Source organism: Halichoerus grypus, chromosome 1 (genome assembly GCF_964656455.1).
Source record: "Halichoerus grypus chromosome 1, mHalGry1.hap1.1, whole genome shotgun sequence".
Taxonomy (NCBI): Eukaryota; Metazoa; Chordata; class Mammalia; order Carnivora; family Phocidae; genus Halichoerus; species Halichoerus grypus.
Genome location: NC_135712.1, coordinates 8,581,910 through 8,609,510, shown reverse-complemented (window position 1 = coordinate 8,609,510; position 27,601 = coordinate 8,581,910). Strand labels below are relative to the sequence as shown.

The 27,601-nt window shown below is 37.4% G+C and overlaps 1 protein-coding gene across 12 annotated transcripts in view; it reads left to right on the top strand.

The window, feature by feature from the left end:
• Nucleotides 1-27,601, top strand: part of TTC3 (tetratricopeptide repeat domain 3) — a 118,901-nt gene that overhangs the window by 59,964 nt on the left and 31,336 nt on the right. For 10 of the 12 annotated variants that reach the window (XM_078074114.1, XM_078074080.1, XM_078073991.1 and 7 more), the window contains 14 exons: nucleotides 725-845; nucleotides 3,511-3,633; nucleotides 4,641-4,742; nucleotides 6,069-6,161; nucleotides 6,825-6,889; nucleotides 7,891-8,027; nucleotides 10,146-10,472; nucleotides 12,797-13,048; nucleotides 15,859-15,905; nucleotides 16,870-16,926; nucleotides 17,460-17,533; nucleotides 19,010-19,174; nucleotides 25,000-26,065; nucleotides 27,477-27,542. In XM_078074114.1, the coding sequence (XP_077930240.1) occupies nucleotides 725-845; nucleotides 3,511-3,633; nucleotides 4,641-4,742; nucleotides 6,069-6,161; nucleotides 6,825-6,889; nucleotides 7,891-8,027; nucleotides 10,146-10,472; nucleotides 12,797-13,048; nucleotides 15,859-15,905; nucleotides 16,870-16,926; nucleotides 17,460-17,533; nucleotides 19,010-19,174; nucleotides 25,000-26,065; nucleotides 27,477-27,542 (2,695 nt within the window). The remainder of the gene's footprint in view (nucleotides 1-724; nucleotides 846-3,510; nucleotides 3,634-4,640; nucleotides 4,743-6,068; nucleotides 6,162-6,824; nucleotides 6,890-7,890; nucleotides 8,028-10,145; nucleotides 10,473-12,796; nucleotides 13,049-15,858; nucleotides 15,906-16,869; nucleotides 16,927-17,459; nucleotides 17,534-19,009; nucleotides 19,175-24,999; nucleotides 26,066-27,476; nucleotides 27,543-27,601) is intronic. The other 2 variants (XM_078073983.1, XM_078074090.1) reach the window with 2 other exon arrangements.

Below are 27,601 nucleotides of genomic sequence, written 5' to 3'. Positions count from 1 at the left end.
TTACTAATAGATGTCCTAATAGAGTTGAGTTTAAAAAAAATATATTTATGATTAATTAGTTGAAGTGAAGGGCTGTCATTTCTCTATAGGAATCTAATTAGCTTAGTAAATGAAACAAAAATGAAACAACCAAATTATTCAATTTTCTGTTTTAATTGTTGGAAACTTTTTTTTTAAAGATTTTATTTATTTATTTGACAGAGAGAGTGCAAGCACAAGCAGGGGGAAGTGGCAGAGGGAGAGGGAGAAGCAGGCTCTCCACCGAGCAGAGAGCCTGATGCAGGACTCGATCCCAGGACTCTGGGATCATGACCTGAGCCAAAGGCAGATGCTTAACCAACTGAGCCACCCAGGCGTCCCAATAAATTACAACTTTAAAAGGACTAGTATGCACCTACCATAATAAAGCCAGTGTCCAGGCAGATTTATTGTTTATATTAATTACTTTTATAGCAAACAATGAATAATGCCTTCTTTTTTTTTAGTTTTTATTTTAATTCTTTTAATATACAGTGTTATATTAATTTCAGGTGTACAATATAGTGATTCAACATGCCTTTGTTCTTTTTTTAAAGAACATAGAGGTTCCATTGAATATTTCTGAACAGTGATTTATCAAATGTACTCTTATTAGTAAACTTGAAATTTCTGTAACTTTTATTGTGGGGAATGAAAATTCTTATCACAGCTTTAATACCTTCTTTCTTCATAATTATGACTTCAGATTTCTAGAAGCTCTCAATCATTTTGAGAAAGCAAGAACCTTGATTTGTCGTCTTCCTGGAGTGTTAACTTGGCCCACAAGTAATGTGATTATTGAAGAGACTCAGCCGGGGAAAATAAAGGTAACCATTTATTTCTTCAGAGACCTTCTTACTAATTAGAAAAGCCCATCTGCACTGACTGACTCGGGTATCAGAAGACAAAGAGGTAGGGGCACTCTGTCCTCAGCATCCCCACATGTGTTTCCCTTTAAAGACTAGTGAGAATCACTAACATTTGTTAAATATTTCCTGTGTGCCAGTCACACAGCTTCCATTTATCATACCTTTAATCTTTACAGCAACTCTACAAGATGAGTACTATGATTATTCTCATTTTACTGAAGAGGAAGATTAAGTTAGGGACATTAAGTGATGAGCTCAAGGTTAAACAGCTAGGAAGTAGTGGAGGTGGGACTTGCATCTAGGCATTCTGATTTCAGAGCATTCATTATTAAGTAGTATGATTTACTGCTTGTACTTAGAGAAAGGTATAGCATTGTTGTTTCATCATAGTGACTATAATTATTAAGATGGCACTTGAGGACTTGGAAAATATAAATTTGATCTCGTATCCAGAGACATAGGATGCTTTGCTAGTTCCGGAAAGACTAAATTATGTGTGGATTGACTAGAGTAGGCCTTTACTTGTGGGGAACCCTGGCATGTATACAGAACTTGCTTTTGGCTAAAGCTTTTAAAGCTTAAAACTCAATAATAAAAAGAATTTGATTAAAAGTAGCCATTAGGGGCGCCTGGGTGGCTCAGTCGTTAAGCATCTGCCTTCGGCTCAGGTCGTGATCCCAGGGCTCTGGGATCGAGCCCCGCATCGGGCTCCCTGCACCACCGGGAAGCCTGCTTCTCCCTCTCCTACTCCCCCTGCTTGTGTTCCCTCTCTCGCTGTCTCTCTCTGTCAAATAAATAAATAAAATCTTTAAAAAAAAAAAAAAAAAAAAAAAAGTAGCCATTATACTGGAATTAAAAAAATAAAAAATAAATGAAAAAGTAACCAAAGGATCTGAATAAACCTATCTGCCAAGAATTTCTGCAAATATCCAATAAACCTGTGAAAGATGTTCAACAGCATCAGCTATCAGAGAAATGCAAATTCAAACCATAATGAGATACAACTTCACACACTAGGATGGCTGTACTCAAGAAGGCAGACAGTCGAAAGTGTTGATACATATCTCTGGATATGTCTCTGTATCAGAACCCCTATATGTTGCTGGTAGACATGTAAAATGGTCTGGCAGCTCCCCAATAGAGTAAAGATAGAGTTACCATATGACCCAGCAGTTTCATTCCTACACTTATACAGAGAAAGGAAAACATATGTTCTCACAAAAATGTGTACGTGAATGTTTATAGCAACACTATTCATAATAGTAAAAAGTGGGAACAGCTCATGTGTCCATCAGCTGATGAGTTGTTAAATAAAACCATACAGTGGCCTGTCCATACAATTGAATATTATTTGCCCATAAAGAATAATGTACTGATAAGTACTACAGCATGGATGAACCTTGAAAACATGCTAAGTAAAAGAAGCCAGACACAAAAGGCCACATGTGTGATTGTATTTATCCAAAAATTCCAGAATAGGCAAATCTGTATTTAGAGACAAAGTAGATTAGTGGTTTCAGGGGGTTGGGGATTGGGAGAAAATGCGGAGGGACTGCTAATGGGGATGGAGTTTTTTGTTGGGTGATGAAACTGTTTAAATTTAGACTGAGGCAGTGGTTGTACAACACTGTGAATATACTGAAAGCCACTGAACTATATACATTTTAAATGTGTAGATTGTGTGATACGTGAATTATAGCTCAACAAAACTGTTTAAAAAAAAAAAATCACTGATGTTCTCTTTATAGTAGATTGGGGTGGAGACAGAGGAGCTCTTGAGAACAAAAAGCAGGCCCTGGAAGCATGGCACAAGGGTCTTGGGGGCTTCAGTGGCAGTGGGATAATTCTTCAGGGAATGTACAAGATGAATCAGGATGGTAGGATCCCAGGTGAAGTGACACTGGGAAGGAGGAGAAGGGTAGATTCCTAAGGGTTTTTCTACCTCATCTAACTCCCTCTGAGTGCCTAAAGGACATTTCTAAGAGCTATTATACCTTGTCAAATGAGGCTTGATGATAATAATAACAACATGGGATAAGGTTTTGATTCTGACTCTGAAATTCTGAAACTTCCTGTTCAGTCTTTTTTTTCCAACTTTATCTCTGGATATGTCTATCAGCCTTTTTTTTGAGAGAGAGAACACGAGTGCATGCGAGAGAGAGAGAATCTCACAACCCCGAGATCATGACCTGAGCCCAAATCAGGAGTCAGGCGCTTAACCCGCTGAACCACCCAGGTGCCCCGTGTATCAACGTCCTTCTAAAAAAGAAAAACTAAGGGGCGCCTGGGTGGCTCAGTTGGTTGAGCATCTGCCTTTGGCTCAGGTCATGATCCCAGGGTCCTGGGATCGAGCCCCAGGTTCGGCTCCCTGCTCAGTGGGGAGCCTGCTTCTCCCTCTCCTCCTGGCTTGTGCTCTCTCACTATCTCTGTCTCTCTTTCAAATAAATAAAATCTTTAAAAAGGAAAACTTTAGAAGTTATATGTAGTTTATTCTTCGCTAAAAAACATTTTGTCATTCATTCCTATGCTGAAAGTATTTTGATGGCAAGAAGTTATTGAAATCATAAGCATTTTTATTGACAAATTAGTGTTGTGATATTATTTTTGTTTATTTTTGTTTTAGATGCTGTTAGAGAAATTTATTGAAGAATGCAGGTTCCCTCCAGTGCCAGATGCCATTTGTTGCTATCAGAAGTGCCGTGGATATTCCAAAATCCAGATATATATAACTGATCCAGACTTCAAGGTACATAATGAATGTACAGTAGGACAGTAACTTGTAGAATTGTGCCTTAAAATGGATTCAGAACAAATTCTGTAACTGGAGGTACTCAAGTTCTCTGCTGTCGGCAGTTTTATGTCCTCTTGTCTACCCTATCCCCTGGACTTCTATAGGTCTGCATCATCTCATTTGGGAACCCAGAGCCACTAAGTAAACACTGATTGCAGGGGTAGTCACCTTAGAAGGCAGGCTAGCTAATTCTATTTCCCCTTTCTAGCCACTGTTCATATAACTTGCCTATTTCTTAGGAGCACAGGAAAGAAAATGAGATTATTACTTCTGACTGGTTGCAATTTTAATTTCTTGTAAAATTTGAGTCCAGGAATCTAAAGGCTGTTGTGACCACTGAATTATCTCCTGGAGACCTAAGTCTGTAACCAGGTCTGGCACTTAATTGAGTTCCTGGGCCTTAGTTTATTCAAGAAGATAGTTACTGCCTCTTCTCCCTGGTTAGTAGATCAGATGAGTGTTTATAAAATATTTGATACTGTAAAGGATAATACGTCTGTACGCTATGGAAATGAGTATGTCAGTCAAGTTCTCGGTCTCTAGCACTAGGCGTTTAGGGGTATAGAAGTATTGTACTTTCCCGGGAGAGAATGTGATGTTTAGTTATATTTGCCTGGTTAATGCAGACAGCTCTCCCTTTATCTTAATACGTGTGTTGTGATTGTGAACGAAGAGTGTGTATGTGTAGACATCTTTAAATGTGTATTTAGGGCGCCTGGGTGGCTCAGTTGGTTAAGCGACTGCCTTCGGCTCAGGTCATGATCCTGGAGTCCCGGGATCGAGTCCCACGTCGGGCTCCCTGCTCAGCGGGGGGTCTGCTTCTCCCTCTGACCCTCTTCCCTCTCGTGCTCTCTGTCTCTCATTCTCTCTCTCAAATAAATAAATAAAATCTTTAAAAAAATAAATAAATAAATAAAAATAAATAAATAAATGTGTATTTAAACACTGTTTTAAACCCCTAGGGTTTTATACGAATCAGCTGCTGCCAATACTGTAAAATAGAATTTCACATGAACTGTTGGAAGAAGTTGAAAACAACAACTTTTAATGATAAAATTGACAAGGTAAGTTCACATAGTCTGGATTTTGTAGTGTGCTTAATTTATGTTGATTTTTTTCCCTGAGAATCTTCAGGAAAAGTTTTTAGTGAATATAAGTTCCTCTCTGTGCATTCTAAACATAACTAAAAAGTTTTAAATGATAAAGTAGAAAATCAGTTTTTCTTTTTATTTTATACTGGCATAAGGGCAATAACCATAGAGGCCTTTAATAAATTGTTTAACCAGTTTTTATATTAGGAATCTTATCAAAAATAAAAGTTTAAATGATGTTAATGTTCTGTTGTAGAATTAGGGTCTCAAATGTTTTATTTTCTCCAAACTTAGTACTGCCACTTCTCATTGTGGTTTTTCTTAATTTAGAAAGATAATAATGTTAATTACCATTAGCTAGATACCTTGAGAGAAGGCACAATTTTGTAATCTTATTTGCATTCGTTTCTGATTCCTATAAGCTATGGACTTTAAAAAAAAGAAAAGAAAACCATTTCCTTTTTTAATTAATTAATTTATTTTCATTATTATGTTCAATTAGCTAGCATGTAGCACATCATTAGTTAAGAAAACTCATGTAAGCCCCTATTCTTGTTGGAGAAAAGAGTAAGGTGCTTGTGCTAGGTATTTATTAGCAAGAGGAATTACTCAAGTTTGGTAGAAATAAATTCTCACATTTTATGCATTTTCACATAGTTAACTAAAGATACAATGATATAACCAAATAATTGTTGCCATTGAGTCACTTTTGCTATGTCTTTGTCTGACATTAACTCAGTTTCTCTAGTTACACATGCACCCTTAGTGCTCTTAACCATTCCCGTGAGTTAAAATACTCCCTGTAAATTAGTCACCTTGCACTAGGATATACGGAAGTAATACACAACCCAAGTATCTTGATTTATAGTAAGAAAAGTTCATCTCTTGCTTACGTTTATTGTCCTAGAGTTCTGCAGCTGTGGGTCAGCAGCTCTTGTCTGTGTAGCTGTGTTCTTTGTTTCTGAATTGAGGTTGAAGAGTGACCGGAACATCTTCCTGTGGCAGAGAGTAAAGAGCAATGGCCAGTCTATTCAGTGTTTCTTAAAGCTTTTGCATGGACATATGTACGTTATGTCAGCTCACTCTGCATTGACCAAAGCAAGTCACGTGGTCAGCCCTACAGCTGAAAGTATATTCCTTCTACAAGGGAGGCTCTGAAAGTCAGAAGACAAGGAGCAGGGACTTTCATTGCCTCCCTAAAGGAGGTTTTAGACATATCTTGACTATTCCTAATGGTTAAAATGGTATACATATATAGATTTATTCTAAGATATAGCACTTGTTTTTTTAATCAAATAGGATTTTCTACAAGGAATTTGTCTTACCCCTGACTGTGAAGGAATCATTTCTAAGATTATCATTTTCAGCAGTGGTGGTCAAGTTAAATGTGAAGTAAGTATCTAATAGAGGGGAAATATTACCAAATTGTTAACCAAAACGTTTATAACTTTTAAAATATTTAAATTTGGGAAGTTGTACAATTTAGATCTTGTGTTTTCCAGGAGAAATGTTCTTTAATTTAAGAAAATATAGGAAATATTAGGATGTCAGAATGTATCTTTGCAATGAAGGATTCTCACATTCTTTCATTTCCTAAAAGAGGAGACTTTTTACATTTTAGTTTTACTGTGTTTATTCTTTTCGATAATCTTGTTTTCTTAATCCCCAGTAAACTTACGGGTATTAACAAGGGTGGAGTTCTTAGGAAGGGGGAAGAGTGTTTTGAAGGATTACCTTTCACTTCACTATATGGGAGTGTTAGGAGTGGGTTATTCTAATGGTATTTGTAGTTTATTTGATCTGCTTACTCTTGATTTTTTTTTTTTTTTTTTTTTTTTTGAGCTTCCTAAAGTGTGTCTACGCTTTTGTTCCTCTTTTCAGTAAATTGTTTTGCTAAAATTTTCTGGGCTTTTGTCTGGGTCAGAACATCATCCCTGTTCTCTATCAAATTGATTATTGACTGTGTGTGCTTCTGAACTGCTTGTTACTTGTGGTTTTGTGCTTTATGTCATGGGAGTATGAGACAAATTTTGGATGTCTTTGTTTTATTTAAAGTTTGAACACAAGGTCATAAAAGAAAAGGTTCCTCCAAGACCTATTCTGAAACAGAAATGTTCTAGGTAAGATTTTTAACAATCAATTAGTAGTTTAATGATGTCTATTAGAATATAATTCTGTTAAATGCAGATTTCTAAATTATGCTATTTTTTTAAATTGGCTGTATACACATATCCAAATAAGTGGTGTTTAAATGAATTTTATGGATATTTAAAACTTAAAGAGAACTAGCCTATGGTTAAATACTAAAAGCTTGAGTAAGAAGCATTATTTGGTGGTTGAATTTTTAAGTAAAATTACGACATTTGATGTTGTTAAATGACATGTTTGATTAATAGCTTTGGCATTTAGATTAAATTTACATACCTAGCTCTCCGTTGTTTAAACTTTAATTTTATCTCTCTTCAGCAAACATTTTTGAACCAATGACTGTTTCTCACCCTGAAAAACTCAATATACTGTCAAAAATATTCACTTCTGTATATATTGTTTAGATCAAATAATTCCAGTCCTTTTTTTCTTCTTCTTCTTTTTGGTCCTGCTTCTTGTCCTCTATTCCAAGAAGTGATTTTTTCATCATTTGTGACCAAGAAAAAACAAAAGAAAAGATGAACAGAATTATTTGTTGAAGAGAATTCATTGTAAACCATACCAACCAAATTCCAGTGTTGTGGGCCATTATTGGGATGTGAAAATAATATTTTACTGTAGGATCTTTCTTTGAAATGAGTGTACATATGTACTATCTTGCAGGGTAATTTATACCATTTTTATTTACCCTAAGCAGTAACTTATATACATGAAAACATTTGTGCAATGTGTGCATGCCACCCTTAATTAAAAGTTACTCAGTCATTGAGTTCTTGCTTTCATGAAGTAAGTACCCTAATTTTAATTGAACATGTGTCAACGGTTTTTGATATTAAAGAGAAGATGCAGGCCAAGTTCTGAATTAAAAAGGAAACTTCTAGCTTACTACTTGGAGAATGGTTTCTGTAATAGGCAGATAGTTAATTGAGTTTATAACAAAGGTAGATTATCACTAATTGTAAATGCTTATCAGCCTAGAGAAGCTAAGACTGAAAGAAGACAAAAAATTGAAGAGAAAGATCCAAAAAAAGGAAGCAAAAAAATTAGCACAAGAAAGAATGGAAGAGGACTTAAGGGAAAGTAATCCACCCAAAACTGAAGAACAGAAAGGTATGCTGAAGTCAAAGGCATGATGAGAGTAATATCTTCTTTCTTAAAAGCATAAACATAAATATCCATCTTATTGAAATCTAAATTTCAATTCATATTTTAGTACCATCATTTTCTTGTGTTGCTCTGAGATGGGGAGAGTTTGGCATAAAGAGCACTGCATTTGGAAGCAGTACCTACACAGGGATAGCAGTGCGCTAACTTGAGGCAAGATCTGTGTCAGTTTCCTCATCACCGAAGTGAAGGTGGAAATAATAGCTGACATGCATATTGTATGTTTGATAGTGTTCTGTAAACTCCACTGTGCAGATTTAGGTTCTAAAACATTGAACATGAATTAGCTACTAATTATCTGAAATAATGCTGAGTTCAAATAAAGAGGCAGTTCATAAAAGATACTGTAGAGATTACCTAACCCAGCCTTCTGTTTTACGTTTCTCTTGTTATTATTCCCTCATCATCATGGGAATGTGATTATACTGTTCCTGTGAACATATTTACTTTCAGGTTTTTTTCTTAATTAAGGGTTTTTTTTTTTAATTGAGGAATAAAGGACATAACATTATATGAGTTTCAGGTGTACAACATGATGTATATATTGTATATTCATATATATTGCAAAATGATCACCACAGTAAATCCAGTTAACATCCATCCCAATACATAGTTACAGAATTTGGTTTCTCATGACAAGAACTTTCAAGATCCACTCTTCTAGCTACTTTCAAATATACAATACAGTATTATTATTATTATTTTTTTTTAAAGATTTTATTTATTTATTTGACAGAGAGAGACATAGCGAGAGAGGGAATACAAGCAGGGGGAGTGGGAGAGGGAGAAGCAGGCATCCCGCCGAGCAGGGAGCCCAATGCGGGGCTCAGTCCCAGGACCCTGGGATCATGACCTGAGCTGAAGGCAGACGCCCAGTGACTGAGCCACCCAGGCGCCCCTTATTATTATTTTTTTTTTTTTTAAGTAGACTCCACACCCAGCGTGGAGCTCAGTGCAGGCTTGAACTCATGACCGTGAGATCAAGACCTGAGCTGTGATCAAGAATTGGACACTTAGCCAACCAACTGAACCACCCAGGCGCCCCACAATATAGTAGTATTAACTGTAGTCACCATGCTGTACATTACATCCCCGGGACTACTTTCAGTTTTCAGTTAAAGGAAGTTATTCTTTCTCATTTTCTACTATGATGGCTGTTCCCAAAATGAAATACTTCCTCTTGTTTTTATTTTTTATTTAGTATTCCATAATGTTTCACAAATCAATTAAAATGATCTTTCCTACTATAGAAGTCTCTGGTAAATGTTTGTATTTTAACTTTGGATGCTTCAAGATGCTAAATGGCCATCCATTAGGGAGATGCCTGGGTTGGGAAGATGAACTTCTGAGTGATTTTCCAGCTTGGAATTAACTCCATGGGATCCTGTGGTTTAGGATCCAACAATAAGATGAGTAACATAACAATAACTAGCACATATTAATTGAATTCATAACTAAATGATCCTTTCAACTCCAGAAAAAAAACCCTTCGCATTCTTAATGATTAAACATAGTTATTGAATATAAAGTATAGGTAGTGGGGCGCCTGGGTGGCTCAGTTGGTTAAGCAACTGCCTTCGGCTCAGGTCATGATCCTGGAGTCCCAGGATCAAGTTCCCGCATCGGGCTCCCTGCTCAGCAGGGAGTCTGCTTCTCCCTCTGACCCTCCCCCCTCTAATGCTGTCTCTCTTATTCTCTCCCTCTTAAATAAATAAATAAAATCTTTTAAAAAAAGTAACGTTTAGGGGTAGTGATGAGGCTGGGTTAGGATTGTTGAACTTTATTTTAGAGGAACTAAGTTTTTAGATGTTAAATGAGTGGTATAGAGTGAAGGAGATAAGCTATTTTTGATATATTTGATTTAATGTGAACTTTCATATCTTTTGAAAGGTATTGTTAAGTATATTCCAAATTTAAAATTTCTTGAGTTTATTTAAAACATTAAGAATCCATCTGAACCATATTTTATATTATTATGTAATGTTCTATTATTTCTTTCTCAGTTTGTATCTTTGCAAATTGGTCCGTTGCTCACTTTAGCTAACCACTTTTATTTGTCCTTAGAAACTGTAGACAATGTTCAGAGTTGCCAGTTCCTTGATGACAGAATTCTGCAGTGCATAAAGCAGTATGCTGACAAGATAAAATCTGGTATTCTGAACACTTCCAAGCTTCTCAAAGAATTGCTTTCTTGGAAGGTTTTAAGCACAGAAGACTACACAACCTGTTTTTCTAGCAGAAATTTTCTAAATGAAGCAGTGGACTATGTCATTCGTCACTTGATTCAAGAAAAGAATAGAGTAAAGACCAGGATATTTCTGCATGTTTTGAGCGAGCTTAAAGAAGTGGAGCCAAAATTAGCCGCCTGGATCCAGAAACTTAACAGCTTCGGTATGCCACTGAGCTCTAGAGCTGCGGCTTAGTAGGAAGGGTGGACATCGGCCTCTGATCGCTTTTTCGTTTTTCTGTCATCATTTATGATTTTTTAAAATGTAGGACTACAGATTTGTATGGTTAAAAGTACTATTTCCTCCCAACTCACAATTTAGGTTATTTTATAGATAGGTTACAGTACACTTTCAAAAGGTGTAAACACAAAGTTTAGTCAGAAAATCCAGTCCTGTATTTTGCTAAACTATTTGTAAATGTGTGAACGAAGTGAATCCTAGGCAGGTCATGGGTCAATAGCGCCCCCTGGAGGTGGCTGTCTGAGTGCCCTCGGGATTGTGCAGTTCTGTAGTCAGATTCCTTGGAAAATTTAGAGGAAGAGTGGATGGAACTAATTGCTTAGGATCACTGAAGGCAAATCTGTATCTAAGAATTATGAGAAAAATACACTGAGGTTGAATCATATGATTATAAAACTCTGCTACTGTTCCTGATTTTCCTAATTTGGTGGAGGAAGACCCTGCCCTCCCCGCAAGAAGGCTCTTTGCCCAAGGCCATGCAGGGACTGCAGAAAGCAGCTGCAGATAGAGTTGTGGTCTAATACTAGATTGAGATTTCTCTGGGTACGTACCAGGGCACTGTTTATCTTGGTGACTGTGGTGGTAACTGGCCTCAGATAGTGGATGATTCAGTTGGCAGCTGTTGGATACAAGGCCAGTGGGAGCTACAGTGGAGCAGTCCAAAGGGTGAGACTGCCACACCTCTGCAAGGCACCCCCACCTGTTGGAACTTTTAGGGACATGGAGCTCTTAGAATTCTAGAGTTTCAGAGAATATATTGATAAATTTCTGTCAGTAGAAACAAAGGAAGATGGCAGGAAGCTCAGCATAGTTGATAGCTAAGTGTTGCTGCTTTGAGCATAGGTCTGCACGGGTTTCTGGTCCCAGAAAATCACTCTTAAGTGATAAGGTTGTCATTTGCATCTACTAACAATCAAATAAGTAAATTATAATGTTATTTTTAACTTTAATCTGCTTTGGAAAATAGATTCAGGAGAAGGAAGCTTTCTGGTTATGCTTACGTGGGCAAGAGTGCCGGCCACTGTTCTTTCAGTGTACTGTAGCATTTGAGTGTTATAGCTCACTGATGGAAATGTTAATGTGTCCTTTTGATATAATTCACATTTATTCTGAAGATTAAAGGTATTTTAATAAGTATATAGATACTATTTAAAGTTGCAGTTTTTATTTTTAAAAAGTTCTAAAATGACTTCAAGCATGTTAATTAGTAAGATTATACTATATCCCTGATGTAAAGCTCATATTTATTTATTAGAGGCAAGTAATTTCCAATTCCTGGAATTTTACTTCCTTCTCAACAAAAAGTCTATACTGTAGGGTCACATCATATGCATATTTAACATGAGAGGTCAGTTTATTTGTGGGGTGTGGGGGAGAGTAAAGTTTTAATACTAGAATTGACCTCTTGCCTTCCCTTCAATGAGCACATTTTTCATGCAGCATGACCTCTGCAAGGTAACTGTTTCATCTGGAGGAAACAGCCATCCAGGGTAATTTTGACTCAGCAGTCTGCTTCATGTGCTGACTGAGAAACTATGGCTGACATAAGAGGCGATTGTGCTGTATTCGAGGTGGGTGGGAAGATGGACCAGAACTAGTCTTTGTCTTTGGTGGCTGTGTTAGTAAGGGTAGGGGCTCAGCATCCCTTCAGAACAGTGCTGTGAGGTTGCAGCCACTTCTTTTTCTGATTTGTTAGAAGGTGGAATAAAAGTGGGAATAGTGACCATCCTGATTTTTGGAGGAGGGAAAGGAGTCATTAATGGAGGTGTTGGGGGGTTTGTTTACCCCTTTCCTGTTGTAAAGGCTCTTGGGAAGCATTTGCATATTCTTGTTACTATGGAATATATGTAGAAAAGCACTAAAATCTTGCTGGTTTGTACTGATTAGAATGAAAATCTTTTTGAATTAGTAAAAGATTTGTTATATTTTTACAGGAATTTAATGCCTTGTTTTCATTGCCAAAGTCTAATAAAAATGACCATAGAAGCTTATAATATATGAGCTATTATGTAAGAAGCCTTTGGCCCACCTTATTCAACTAATAGATAAGAACTATTGTAATTAGCATATCATTAAGTGGTATTCCTAAAATGCAAAATAGCTCGAACAAGTTTGTAATCAGGTATGTGTTTTCACTGAAAATGTCGGCAAACTATAACCGAACTGCTTTCAGAGATGTAAGATTGAATGTGATTTTATGGTATATGATTTTCCCTTTTTCTGATTTGGGTTTTGTTTTTTTTATAGGTTTAGATGCCACAGGACCTTTTTTTTCTCGTTATGGAGCGTCTCTTAAGGAGCTTGATTTTAGCATCATGACTTTTCTCTGGAATGAGAAATATGGTCATAAACTAGCCTCTATAGAAGGAAAGCAACTTGATTACTTCTGTGAGCCAACATCACTGAAGGAAGCGCGGTGTTTAATATGGCTGCTAGAAGAGCACAGAGACAAGTTCCCCGCACTGCATAATGCTCTAGATGAGTTCTTTGACATAATGGGTGTGTGAGCTGAGTTTCAATTTATATTATATCTGGGCTGAGGGGGGAAAACAAATCTGTGAAGGACCTAGCTTATTTAATACTTGGCAAAATAGTGAGAATTATTATGGTACACCTGCTTATTTGGGCAAGTAAGTGATTAAGAAGAGTGGTTTTTTGTTTTGTTTTGATGTCATAAAATGTTTTCACTCTGTTGAGCTAAGTGTTGTAGGAGTGCTCAGATGGGTGTGTTACACTAATTACACACCATACTATTCTCATCTTAGATACATTGACAGTATCATGGCAAAGGTTGCATATTAAATGGACAGAATTTATCAGTAAATGGTTTAAATTGTAACCTTCAAGAAAACATCACCCTGCAGAGGAGGTGATGTTTGCAGAATCTAGAAATAGCACAGCTGTTGTAGCGGGAAAACTTAGATTGGGGTGGGAAAACTTAGATTGGGGAATCGGGAAAAGTAGGCTGTGGCCCAGCTTCTGCCCTAATTCAGTTCACTAGTTTTTACTACTGCTTTAAGGCCCCTGCCCGAGCTGGGTGTTAGCCAGGAACTCAGAAATGCTTATGCTAGTCCCTGTCCTCAAGGACCTTACATTGTGGAAAAGGGAATAAGATGAATATACAAATAACTAATATGGACATAAGCTCAGTAAGAGAGGACCAGAAAGAGTGCTGGTGGTTCAAATGGAGGATCAAGCACTTGTGTTCTTCCTGGGGAAGATGAAGCCTTGGTGCAGGGCTAGAGTCCGAGCTGTGAACATGGATGTAGTCGGATTGGTGGACATCAGACTTAGAGACATGGGGTTGAGAGGAGTTGGGTCACCTGTTTGGGTAGCAGCATGGAGTCCCAGTTTAGCAGAATAGGGTGACTAGCAGTTAATTCCTTAGCTTCTCTTGGATCTTAGTTTCTTCATCATTGAAGTTATAGGATTTGGAGCCAATGGTCTGTGTGGTCCCATTTTGCTTCAGAATTCTAATATTCTTAGATTCTAAACTGATTTTAACTTCTTATCTTTGGTACTTAGTGTGTGTCTTATGATACCCCTCCCCCCTTTTCCCTCAGCATTCCTCAGCACCTGCTTTACAGACTGTCAGGAGTTAGACTTTTAAATTTCATGCTTTTTTTTTAAAGGGCATATTAAAAGGTCTGGCCTTGTACAAAAGTATCACACATTACAACGTTCATATGTAAAAGGAACTAAGAAGCCTGCTTTTGTTGTGGTTCTTAGGAAGGAGCACTTTCAAATATAGATGGCTTTATTTTTCTAGGACACAGCTTCGTGACTGGAGGCAACATGCTACTTGATAGCCTGAATTTATTGCATCAGTTTGCTGCTGCTGGTAATACAATGCTATCCGGCAACTGAGCTTATAAAACCTGATGCTTGGATCACACAACAAAATAACTAAAAAGGACACCCTCTTAGTGTGCATTTTTTTGTACCCCAACTATGCAGTCCATCTGGCTGACTGTTCCTCTGCTTTTAGTCATAGAGTCTGAAGCCACCAGCCAAATGACCAGCCATCCCAACAGATTTTCCCCTCTAATAGCTCTGCTTCTCACTCTTATCCCAGATATTTTCAGTTTTATCTCTTTTCATTTAAAGGGATGATTATATTTCTTAAAACTTTTAAGAATCCACTGGTCTTGTAAATAAAAGTATTCAATAATGTCACCAATGCTATGATAATTTGGAGTTCCAGCCTCTCTCCTGAACTCTGCATACTCTTTTCCTATATTTCTTTGTAGACAGCTAACAGGCCCCTTAAGAGCAGTGTGGCTGAACCCACTTATTATATCCCTAGAGATCTGTTTTTCCTAAATTATTCTTAGTAACATTGTTGTATATCTTGTATCTAAGCAGGAAACCCTGAAATTAGTCTCAGTTCTTCCTTTTTCCTATTACCCCGTGTTTAGTTTGTCACTGGTCCAGTAAGCTTTATCTTTGATCTGTCCTTTCCTGTCCATCTCCACTTCCCTACGTCAGAGCCTTAGTAATCTCTCCGTGATTAGACCATCCTGGTAGCCTCCAAACTGGTCTCTATGCCTCTAGACCTTCCCATCCAGATCTTCCTCTTACATAGCCACTAGTGACTCTTCTAGAACATCTGATTCTGTAACGATTTTGTTAAACACTTCATTTTGCCTACATATTAAATTCACATCATCTGTCTGGGTTTATCATCACTCTCCCCATCTGCCCTCTGTATATACATCTCATTTCTTGAAAGTGCCCAAACCTTCCTTGTGCTTTCATGCCTTGTGTCTTTGCTCAGACATTTCCTCCGACCATGTCTTACTCCTTTGATTGTTTATTTCAAGTCTCACTTTAATATTGCCTCCCCAACTCCAAGTCCTCCCTGACCTCTCCTTGGGCCTTTATCCTTGAAAACTTTATTATTCCATCAGTTTTGTTTCCATTGTCTTTGTTGAGGCACTTAACACACTGGGTTACAAGTATTTACCTGTTAGTGTATTTTGCACAATACAAGTTTAGAACACAGCTTATCTGTGGCAGGGACTATTCTCTGCATTTCTGTATTCCTGGCACCTAGCATAGAATTTGACCCCCAGAAAACACTCAAATCATGCTGAATTGGATTCACATTTTGTGGTTCTTTGTGATTGGTTTCCATTTATTTGGCCTTTTTGCTCTTGGTTTCTTAAAATAATTTGTGTCAAAGTTAAATAAGGAGTAGAACATAGTGGATGATAGTAGTATCTGGGGTGGTTCTCTTTAAGGCTTAATGTGTTGTTTGGCAGTGCAAAATTTTCATTTTCTCACAAATCATTGGTATTTTCCTACAGACAGCCGCTGTACTGTATTAAGGAAACAAGACAGTGGCGATGTGCCGGTAAGTTACTTGATCACTTTAATTGTAGTGTGCTAATCTGTGTTAGCCAAAGGAAGAGAGGAGTACCCAAGCCAGTGTTTATTTACATCACAGTGGCATTCTAGAACCAAATCTGGAGGATTTCTGGCTGATTTATGCTAATTTATTAGACAGTTAATACCAATCTTCCTCTTAGAATTAGAGTGACAGTCAGCAAACTTGGAGGCTTAAATTAGGCAATGTCCATAAAGTTTTGCAACTAATAAATGTTAATCTCAGAAATAGGGAAGGAGTTGTTGAGTCATCTTCTGGCATAAAAATGAAAAGTTATCTGTAATGATTAAAATTTTAATGTTTTGCTCTGTAAGGAAAATAAAAAGACTTTGTTTTGAATGGCTCCAAACTGAGTTTAAGTTAAAATAATCCCAGAGTTTTTCTTAGTAGGTTGTGGCAGTTTTCAGACAGAAAGTTGCTTATTTACTGATTTTTAGGATCAGGTCATCTGTACTTGAAATTTTATCTTAATCTGCTGTTAAGTACTGCCCAGCTAAGTATGGAAACACAGATAACACACCCATGGGAAGTTAAATGTCTTTTAAGTCCACTGTGACCCCAGAGTTTGGCCAGGTGTAGAGTGTCTAGTTTAGCTTAGTAAAAGGAATGTCATTAGAACGCTAGTAGCATATAACTGGAATTACCCTGAAAGACTGATTAATTGCTTGAAATAACATAAACCTTCTTACAAATGAGTTTAAAATGTTGGAGCAATTTTAGTTATAACATAGTCAAAATTGAGCTTTCTCTTATTTTCTGTTATAAATCATAACACTAGGGCTAACATACTAAATGTTATATTTGTTGAGCATTTTTGTTATTTTTGTTACATATATTCAACTTGTGGCTAAAACGAGTATGATATTTTTATTTTGAGCTTCGTAATTCTGTTATTTGAGTTTTCATTGTTTTTTCCCCTCCATTTTTCCAGTTTAATTCTGCTAAGATAAAAAATAAAGGCAAGAAAAAGAAGCCAAAAGATTCAAAGGTACATTTTCTGTATCAATTCTTGTATAAAGTAATTGAATATATAAATTAGAATTAACCAATTTGGGGGGATATTTTGAAGCATTTTGTAGAGGAAGACTTTTTTTTTTTTTAAGATTTAATCTAAAATTTGCCCCAATCCAGTGAGATAAATAGGGTCCTATTTATCTTATGGTGGGTTCTCCTTGGCTGTCATATATGTGGGGGCTCAGGAGGGCAGGAGTTGAGACAGGGAACAAATATTAGAGGAGGATGAGAGCAGCTGTTTGTAAGTTCCACTAAAATTTGTCTTTTTACCTTTGACATTTAAAATTTTTTTGGAGCATTGAAAGCTACCTAAATGTTAATTTGGGCATATTTATGGTTGTTGAAACTTTTATTACTATGTGTTCCTATACACGAGAAAAATTTAGATAAGTCATATATTGGCAGTTTTGCATGCGTATTTATATAAGCGTTCATCAGTTTTAATGCTAATGTTTTCATGGAATTTTAAGGTGGAAAATCATTTTCATTTTTCTGTCTTTTAAATAGCCTATGTTAGTGGGGTCTGGAACAGCTTCAGTAACAGCAAATAATGAGACTGTCACTTCAGGTGAAGACCATAAGTAAGTACAATTAAAATTTTTTGCTTCATTTTAACTCAAGTGTATTAACTCAGCAAGTGGTGTTAATTTAACGTAAATTAAACTTGTGTTTTATTTCCCTAACTTCACTGTCTAAAGATGTGCATCTGTTGTGACAAGCTGGTGTGATCCATCTTGGTTGAATTTATAGCATGGCTTGTCTGCATTAAGAATTCATACAAACTACATTAAAATCACTGGGCTAATGACGTTTATTAGATCAGTTTGGGAGCTTACTATGTGCAAGATACTGTGGGAAAATCCTAGAAAATAGTCCTTAAAATGTTCAGTGAAAAGAATGACCTATGGATAATCACTAGAATGTTTGCTATAGTAGGATTGAGGAAGACGTTTCGGAAGCTGTATATGATGTTGTGGTTTTTTTGTTTTTGTTTTTTTTAAGATTTTATTTATTCATTTGAGAGAGAGAGCACAAGCAGGGGGAGAGGCAGAGGGAGAGGGAGAAGCAGACTCTCTGCTGAGCAGGGAGCCTGACGCAGGGCTCGATCCCAGGACCCTGGGATCATGACCTGAGCCGAAGGCAGATGCTTAACCATCTGAGCCACCCAGGCGCCCCTGATGTTGCGGTTTAACCTTAGATGTGAGCAATTTTCAGTTGTGTCTGGTTATTGAAACTGAGTTTTCAGGAAACAAATAGACATAAGAAGAAATAAAAGTAGTGAGTAGCAGTGACCTTTTTATGTCATATTCCTTGATGGACTAGAAGCCTACAATTTTTTTTTTCGCATTTCTTAAAGGAGTTTTCATAACAGCTGCTTTCCCACAGTCATTTTCATGTATTCTTTAAGTGGAGGAATTATTTTAAGTTAAAATAGTAATAGCCTATACTTAGATAACACTTATGGTACCAGGTGCTATTCCATTAGCTTTACATATATAAACTCATTGAATCCACTCTTCCATTCTAAGAGGTAAGTACTGTTATTATGTCCATTTTACAGATAAGGAGGCTACTCATGCACAGTATAGTTGAATGGTATAGTTGAGTGATGTGCCCAAGAACCTGAAGCTTGTAAATAGCAGAGCCAAGGAATATAACCCAGGAATCTGGTTTTAGAACTCACACTGAAACTACCACATCTTTTTACAAATGCTAGAATCTTATATTTTAGAAAAAAAAAATCTTTTTATAATAAAATCCTTCATTTTTCTCTTTAACAAGTTACAACTAATGTAACATTGATACTTTTAAAACCAGGAGTTTCAAAAAATTTGCTCTTGGGAGCAAGGGTAGGTACTTAATTAAAAGTGCTTACTCAGTGGTCAGGCGAAGGTGTATAATTGTGGAAGGGTAACTTTTCTACATTTAATTCTCTGGTAGTGTTTTTTTGCATTGTAAAGCTGAGTAATATGTTACTATCTTTACATTTATTTCAATTTAAATATTATCTGGGTCACCTCACAAGTTTATGATTCACAGAATTGTTTTTTTATCAGCAGACGCAATTCAAATTCTGCAGGCCCATTTGTGGTACCTGACCACCTTCGGCAAGATGTAGAAGAATTTGAAGCTATCTACGAGCAGCACAGTAGTGAATATGTTGTCCGTAATAAGAAGCTGTGGGACATTAACCCAAAACAAAAGTGTTCAACTCTGTATGAGTAAGTAGTTAAAATGCCTACAAGTATTATTTTATACTGATGCTGCCAGTTAAAGATCGCAAGTTGTTTGTGTCAGTTGTGCTTATTAAAGGAATCATTCATTGGCTCACAAACCTGGGGAAGAAAAGTATTTTTACAGCTTTTGTCAGGTATTACAGAGTTAACTGAGTGTTTTTAACTATTAAATTTAGAATCCTAATGATTAATGATTATTATTGGTTTTGTCAGTTTGAGCTGCTTAATACAGATATTTTCTATTTCTAAAACTGACCTGGTATATGCTGATAGGACCTATAAAGTTTCCAGCCATAATCTTTTTTTTTAAAGATATATTTATTTGAGAGAGAGAGAAAGAGACATACACACACATGTGCATGGGTAGGGGGAGGGGCTGAGGGAGAGAATCTTCAAGCTGAGCCTGGAACCGGACGCCGGGTTCAATCTCATGACCCGTGAGATCATGACCTGAGCCGAAACCAAGAGTTGGACACCTAACTGACTGAGCCATCCAGGCGCCCCCCGCCCAGCCATAATCTTTATCATGAATTCCAAGGCATACAGTACTCTTCCTTTATCCTTAGTTTTGCTTTCCCAGATTTCACTTACCTGCCGTCAATCGTGGTCTAGAAGCCGATGGTCCTCCTTCTGACATATTGTCAAAAGATCATTAGTAGCCTAACATTACCTCACAGTGCCTACGTCACTCACCTCACTTCGTCTCATCGTGTAGGCATTTTATCATCTCCCATCATCACAAGAAGGGCAAGTGCAGTGCAATAAGATATTTTGAGAGAGAGACCACATTCACATAACTTTCATTACAGTATATTGTAACTGTTCTATTTTATTATTAGTTACTGCTATTAATTTCTTATTGCACCTAATTTATAACTTAAACTTTATCATAGGTATGTATGCGTAGGAACAAAACAGTATATATAGAGTTCCGTACTATCGTGGTTTCAGGCATCCCTGGCAGTCTTGGAACGTATCTCTCATGGATAAGGGTGGAGTTACACATTTGACAAAGAGTAGTTATTGATTATTTGATGATTATTTGACTTACTGTTCCTTTGTTGATGGATGCAGATGTTTAGCATCTCATAAATCCAGTGACAAGTTAGTAAGTCTGAGTGGGGTGGATAAAATAATGGAGTAAAGAGTTCAGGAAAATCTAGGAAGCAGTTAACCGTTTTGAGCTTGGTATTATTAAGGTATTGCTACCTTCCTTAAGAAGAGAAATTGAGGGCTAAGACCTGCAGTAAAAAATTAATTTAGAAGCTAACTATTCTCCCAGAAAACCTGTCACACATCCATAATTTAGTCATTCCTTCTGTTTTCCCCAGTTGCATTATTCCTATTCAGTCTAGTTAGGCTCATAGGTCCCTCTTTATGGTTTTTCTTTAGAGTTGAAATGCTGAGCAAATCATATTTCCAGAGAACTTTCCTGGATGACCATATGGAAACAGCTATAAAACTACACTAGTATTTCATAAAATATGGTAGGCTTTGCTTCAGGCATCCAAAACTGAAGCTGAACTGTGTTGTTTTGAGGACCTTGCTTCTTAAAGAATTTATTACTATTATAAGTGGGAGGAAATTAAACAACTTCATGAGGAAAAAAAATAGGCTGAGTTGTATTTTGAGATAGAACTTAAAGTCATGAAGTTGCAGGAAGTTACACCTCAGAAACAGTTGTTTCTTTGAATTTTCAAAAGTAGACATGTGATGATGGCCTTAAGAATGATTTCTTTTAGGGGCTCCTGGCTGGTTCAATCAGAGGAGCGTGTGACTCTTGATCTCGGGGTTGTGAGTTCAAGCCCCATACTGGGTGTAGAAATTACTTAAATGAATAAATAAACAAAAACCTTGAAAAGAAAAAAAAAAGATTTATTTTAGTGGCCAGTGGATAAAAGAAAGAAAAATGAAACCACTCAATTTTCTTTATGACAAGAGTGTAGAGTAGAAAAATTACTAGACAAGGAATCAAGAATATTGGGATAACTGCTATTAACTTTATCTTAAGTATTTCACCATGAAGTAGGTGATTAGACTGATTGGAGTTTAATTGACCTAATGCCCTTCTAGTTCTAGTATTTTATGATTTTAGATATTTGAAGCAAATTAAATTTCAGTGGGTAGTATTCTGCATTTAGCTTTTCCTAACACCTCATTAGTGGTGTTAATTAGTCAGCCAGCATTTATTAACCACTTGCGGTTAAGGCCTGTGGAAGATTGCAGCTTTCATGCAGCCTGCAGGTAGCAGGAGAGCTAAATTGATCAGTGGTCGGGTCACAGTGTATTGCAAATAAAATTACTCTGAAATAAGAATCATGAGCTTGTACAAAACAGTGACTTTTTCAAAGGACCACAACTACAATACTGGGGTGGGGATGCCTTCTGAAATGTTTTCTCCATCCTTATGCCTTACCCCTGTGCCAGCAGTGACATGTAACGGTACTGTGGTTGGGATGGCCAGCCATGACTATTTCAGACACTAACAGTCATCATCCAATTATGAAAATATATGTACATACATACATAAGAACTGTTTTTTTTTTTTTTTTTTTTTTTTTTAAAGATTTTATTTATTTATTTGAGACAGAGAGAATGAGAGAGAGAGAGCACATGAGATGGGGGAGGGTCAGAGGGAGAAGCAGGCTCCCTGCCGAGCAGGGAGCCCGATGCGGGACTCGATCCAGGGACTCCAGGATCATGACCTGAGCCGAAGGCAGTCGCTTAACCAACTGAGCCACCCAGGCGCCCAAGAACTGTTAATATCTCTGATATAAGTAGCTTTTTTTTTTTTTTTTTTTTAAACTCCTGTCATGTGCAGTGTGCCTCATTTTTGCCTCTGGTCCTGAAGTGCAGAGTCTGAGACTTTGAACGAGAGCAGGCGATGATGAGAGGGGAGATGCATCTTGTGTAACTTGACAGAAGCTGAGTCAGCCTCACCATTTCAATTCTTATCTAGCATCTTTCATTAGAGCTTTGACCTCTTTCATTCATGTCTGCTAAATAGCCACATCAATACCACTGTTGAGTGTGCATTGATGGATGGATTCTAACCCCTGTAAAACACTGGATTATTAAGAATTCATATTTATGCTATTGTGGATCCACTGTTTATCTTACAGAGATGATTTTTCAAGGCTAGAAAAGATGTATAAATAGAGTTAAAGTTCATTTTGTGTTGCATTTCAAATAATAGTGACTATAAAAATTTTACTCACAATATGGTTATAATACTGTTTCCCTTTGGGCTAGGGACCCATGTTAAATTTTGTTCTGCTTCAGTGTTTGAAAAATTCATTGCTACTTAGCCAGTGGAAAAAGTGTGGAGGCTCTAATTCTTTGAAAAAATTTTTTTCTGATTGTAAAATTAATAATATAAATTACTATGGAATTTTTTTAAATAAAGGAAAAATAAAAATTATGAATAATTCTATCACCCAGATTTAACCACAGTTAATTTTTGGTGTATATCCTTTCAGGCTTTTAAAATGTAGATACATGTGTAAAACATAGGTTTTAAAATTTATAAACTGTGATTTTACTATACACTCAGCTTTGTCGTAACCTTTTTCACTCAAAATGCATAGTGAGCATTTTTTCATATCCTTGACTCTTCTTCAAGAATATGACTTTTATTGGGGCACCTGGGTGGCTCAGTCAGTTAAGCGGCTGCCTTCAGCTCAGGTCATGGTCCCAGGGTCCTGGGATCGAGCCCCGCATCAGGCTCCCTGCTCGGCAGGAACCCTGCTTCTCCCTCTCCCACCCCCCTGCTTGTGTTCCCTCTCTTGCTGTGTCTCTCTCTGTCAGATAAATAAATAAAATATTTAAAAAAAAAAAAAAAAAAGAATATGACTTTTATTAGTTGCTTGGTAGTCATCACAGATCTGCACTATCATTTACATTGCTAAGTACTGAAAAGCTCATTGCAGGGGCGCCTGGGTGGCTCAGTCGGTTAAGCGTCTGCCTTCAGCTTAGGTCATGATCCCAGCGTCCTGGGATGGAGCCCCGCGTCGGGCTCCCTGCTCAGCGGGGAGCCTGCTTCTCCCTCTCCCTCTGCCTGCCGCTCTGCCTACTTGTGCTCTCTCTCTGTCAAATAAATTAAAAAAAAAAAAATCTTTAAAAACAAACAAAAAAAGAAAAGCTCATTGCTGAATTAGAGTGGTTTCCTTGAATGTGGACTCTGTTTTTTAGTTATCCCATTTTGGATTTAAGTGTTTTAATCCAGGTGGGAAAGCTTTGTTTTTCAGTGATTCTCTTTAATATTCATCATGGAGAGCAAAAAGTAAATACACATACACCATTCATGAATTATTCTGCTTTTGCTTAATGGCAGCTAAACACCAAATGGAAGGGTATCTCTCTTCAGAGAGATGGTAGAGCCGAAGTTACATCAATCAGCCAAAATCCTCAACAAGAGTTACTGTTTCTGAGACTACAGTGATTTCTTTTTACCTTACTCTCCTTCAAACCCTTCTGCTTTTAGAGATTTCTCATTGAAAATGAAGTTTGAGGGGCACCTGCGTGGCTCAGTTGGTTAAGCAGCCAACTCTTGATTTCGGCTTAGGTCATGATCTCAGAGTCCTGAGATTAAGCCCCGTATCCTCGGAGAGTCTCCTTGAGGATTTCTCTCCCTCTCCCTCTGCCTCTCCCCTCGAGTGCACTCTTGCATGTGCGTGCGCTCTCTCTCTCTTTTTTAAAATAAATAAATAAAATCTTAAAAAAATAAAAATGAAGTTTGATGGGAATCTTAAAGTGAAAACAAATCTAACCTGTCACCTTGCAAAAACAATATGTATTGAGGAGTTTCAATTGTAGAGATTATTCTAAGGGGAAAGTAGTCATCAAAAAACACTTAAGTATTTAGAGCAGCATTGCTGACGAAAAGTAGTGGCATCTCGTCTTCAGCCTTCAGAGTATCAGTTACTTTGAATAGAGGATAATCATTTGCAAAAATAGTCCTATGCCTTTATCTCTAGCAGCATCTGTACATAAAGAGGTTTCTTTTGCTTCAAAGAAGTGTTATTTTTACCTTCCCCTAAATAAATTGTCTTTCTGGTTAGTGTTAATTTACTAAGAAAGTCCCTTTGGAGATTTTTGCTCTTGAAAAAGCAAATCTTTTTGGTGGTGTGTGTTACGTGTCTTTCTTGCTAGTTAATGCAACTGTTACAGACTGTATACCAAATTCGAATAGAAGAGTAAGGCTCTTTGAGGCTGACACAAGAATGGGAAAAAAAATAGCCCCAGAACTGGAGGGAGCCCCAATCCAGAATTGGAAGTAGATTAAGGGATCGCCCCATTACTGTGTGTCTGATCCTGTACTGTATTGGTTTATTGATCAGACGGGATTAATTTCAATACCTCTGAATCATTGCCTATTCTTAAACAGAAAAATGTTAAGATTACTAGAGGCAAATTCCATAGGATTTTAGTGAAATTTGATGTCGTCTCATTTGACATTCTTGTTACTGATATTTTTGTATAATAAATTTTCTTTTCATTACTTTTAAAATAGATTATGTAATTATGTAATTGAAATTTATAAAATAACTTTTTAATCCCTTTCTGTCTTTTCAAAAAAAATTTTTAACGATTATTTTCCAAGGGGTAAACAAAATTTTGCTTTTAGAGTATCATTCATTGCAGTTAGCTTTTGTCAGATTTAATATGAATATAATGTGTTGGGGAGCTGTTGAGATCAGTTGGAATTGAAATAGTATTTTGCTTTGGGAGAATTTTGGGGAATATATTTTTTTCAAATGAACATGTATAAGTACTTCCTTATAACATGTAAACATAATTTTTTTTCCAAGTTATTTCTCTCAGTTGTTGGAGGAGCATGGTCCGTTGGACATGAGTAATAAAATGTTCTCTGAAGAATATGAATTCTTCCCAGAAGAAACTCGACAGATACTAGAAAAAGCTGGAGGTTTGAAATCTTTTCTCCTGGGATGTCCTCGTTTTGTTGTGATTGACAACTGTATTGCATTGAAGAAAGTTGCACTGCGGCTCAAGAAGAAGAGAAAGAAGAAAAACATTAAGACAAAAGTGGAAGAAATTTCAAAAACAGGGGAGTATTTACGAGTTAAACTACCACTGAATCCATCCGCTAGGGAATTTAAACCAGATGTAAAATCCAAACCAGTGTCTGATTTATCTTCAGCAGCAGCTTCTGAGGATGTGAAGCCCAAACCTATAGCTGCGAATTCTCCCAAACCAACCTGGGAGGCTGTGAAGCCAAAACCAGTGTCTGGTGATTCTTCTAGGTCAGTTTCTGAGAATGAGAAACCCAAAGAGGTCTCTTCTGATCCTCCCAAAGCAGTATCCGAGGATGCAGGTCACAAGGGAGTGTCCTCTGATTCTCCCAAACCAGCTTCTGAGGATGTGAAGCCAACCTACTGGACTCCACCCCATTTGGTCACAGGATACTGTACGTACCTCCCCTTCCGGGGGTTTGACATGACCCAGACACCACCAACATATATAAACGTGTTACCGAGTTTGCCCCAGTACACTAACATTTACACGTCTCTGGCCAGCGTTTCTTCTGAGTATCAGCTGCAAAGATCAGTGCCGGTGGTACCGTCTTTTATAGCCAGTGACGGACCTGATGAAAGTGCTGCTGTGTATTTTGAGGGTCATCGTTTGAATGCTGAGAACGCCCCTGGTAACCAGGTTGCCCCGAAAACACAGATCCGTCAGGACTCCCTGGAAGTATCAGTAAAGACACAGTGCAGCGCAGACGGTGCTGATACAGCCCTTAGTGAGTCTAACAGGTGTGATGGTCACTGTGGAAATTCTGCCGACGAGTGGGAAGTAAGTCCAGGAAATACCGATGAAGTAACAAATGTTCCACATACACAAGTGGTTGCCGTACAGGTAAGACTTAAATAGAAAAAAGTCCTCTTAATACTGAAGTTAAATTTTCCTTCTCATCTTTCATTACCATTATATTTACTAAAATTCTTTTAAATAATTGACTTTATAATGGTTATGAAATCTTTTGCCTGGAAATGTTTTTAAAAATATGAACCCTTTTGTAGGGCATGGTAGGTAATCCAGAAAGAATTTTTGGATCTAGTAAATAATACACTTCTTCCCTAGCCAAGTTTTGTACCAGTTGAGAAATAAGATAGAGGAATCAGCAGATGGAGCCAAAACATCACCTTAATAATTAATAATGGCGCCATAAGGATGATGTGGTTTGTTTCTGTAGTACTTGGATGTCCTAGCATTGAAGCCCAACATTGAAGCACCAGCTCACCCACCCAGTTATAGAAGTGCTGGACCCAGGAAGCCTCCCATCTTGGGGTGCTTGCCCCACAAGACTTACTGTATGGAGAATGAAGGGAAAAGTGCTTTTTGCACAGGCAGCCCAAAAAAGCAGAGTCTGGGCTATATGTGTGACCAGTTTCTCCTACCAAAATAGGGGAGGAATGGGAGAGTTAAAAACAAAACAAAGTAACAGGTGGAGAGAAATGAGAGATGCGAATAAAAGTTCCTAACAAGCATAGAATAAATTGATGTTCTCCCATAGTTCACTCTATAGGATTTGAATTCATTAACTCCTTGTTGGATTATCCCCCTCCTCATTATATTTTCTGTCTTCTAAGAAAGCTTTGAAAGAACATTTTAAGGGGCACCTGGGTGGCTCAGTCGGTTAAGCATCTGCCTTCGGCTCAGGTCATGATCCCATGGTCCTGGGATGGAGCCCCACATTGGGCTCCCTGCTTGGCAGGGAGCCTCCTTCTCCCTGTGCTCCTCCCCCTGCTCGTGCTCTCTCACTTGTGCTCTCTCTCTTGCTCTCTCTCTCTCTCACTCTCTCTCACACTCTCTCTCACTGTCTCAAATAAAATCTTTTTTTTTTTTTTAAAGATTTTATTTATTTATTTGAGAGAGAACACATGAGAGGGGATAGGGTCAGAGGACGAAGCAGACTCCCTGCCGAGCAGGGAGCCCGATGCGGGACTCGATCCCGGGACTCCAGGATCATGACCTGAGCCGAAGGCAGTCGCTTAACCAACTGAGCCACCCAGGCGCCCCTCAAATAAAATCTTAAAAAAAAAAAAACTTGTTAAGAGTAACGAACCAAAGTCATTTTTATTTTTACTAATTCTATATGATAGCTCTTTCCTAATACAAGTATTTGTAGAAAGCACACAACGTTATTAAAATTGTCAAAAAAAAAACCTTGAAAAAATTGTGGGCATGCCTTAAGAATGTCATTACATGATGGATTTATTTTACTAGAGCAACTGAAATAAATTTAAGTGTTTGTTTTGCCCCAAAGGTGTCTTGGAATATAAGACATCAAGAAGTCAATACCGAGCCATATGATCCTTTTGAGGCACAACAGGTGAGTCAGAATGAATTATCATGACGTTTCCCTTGTAAATTTTCATCTGCCTTTTATTC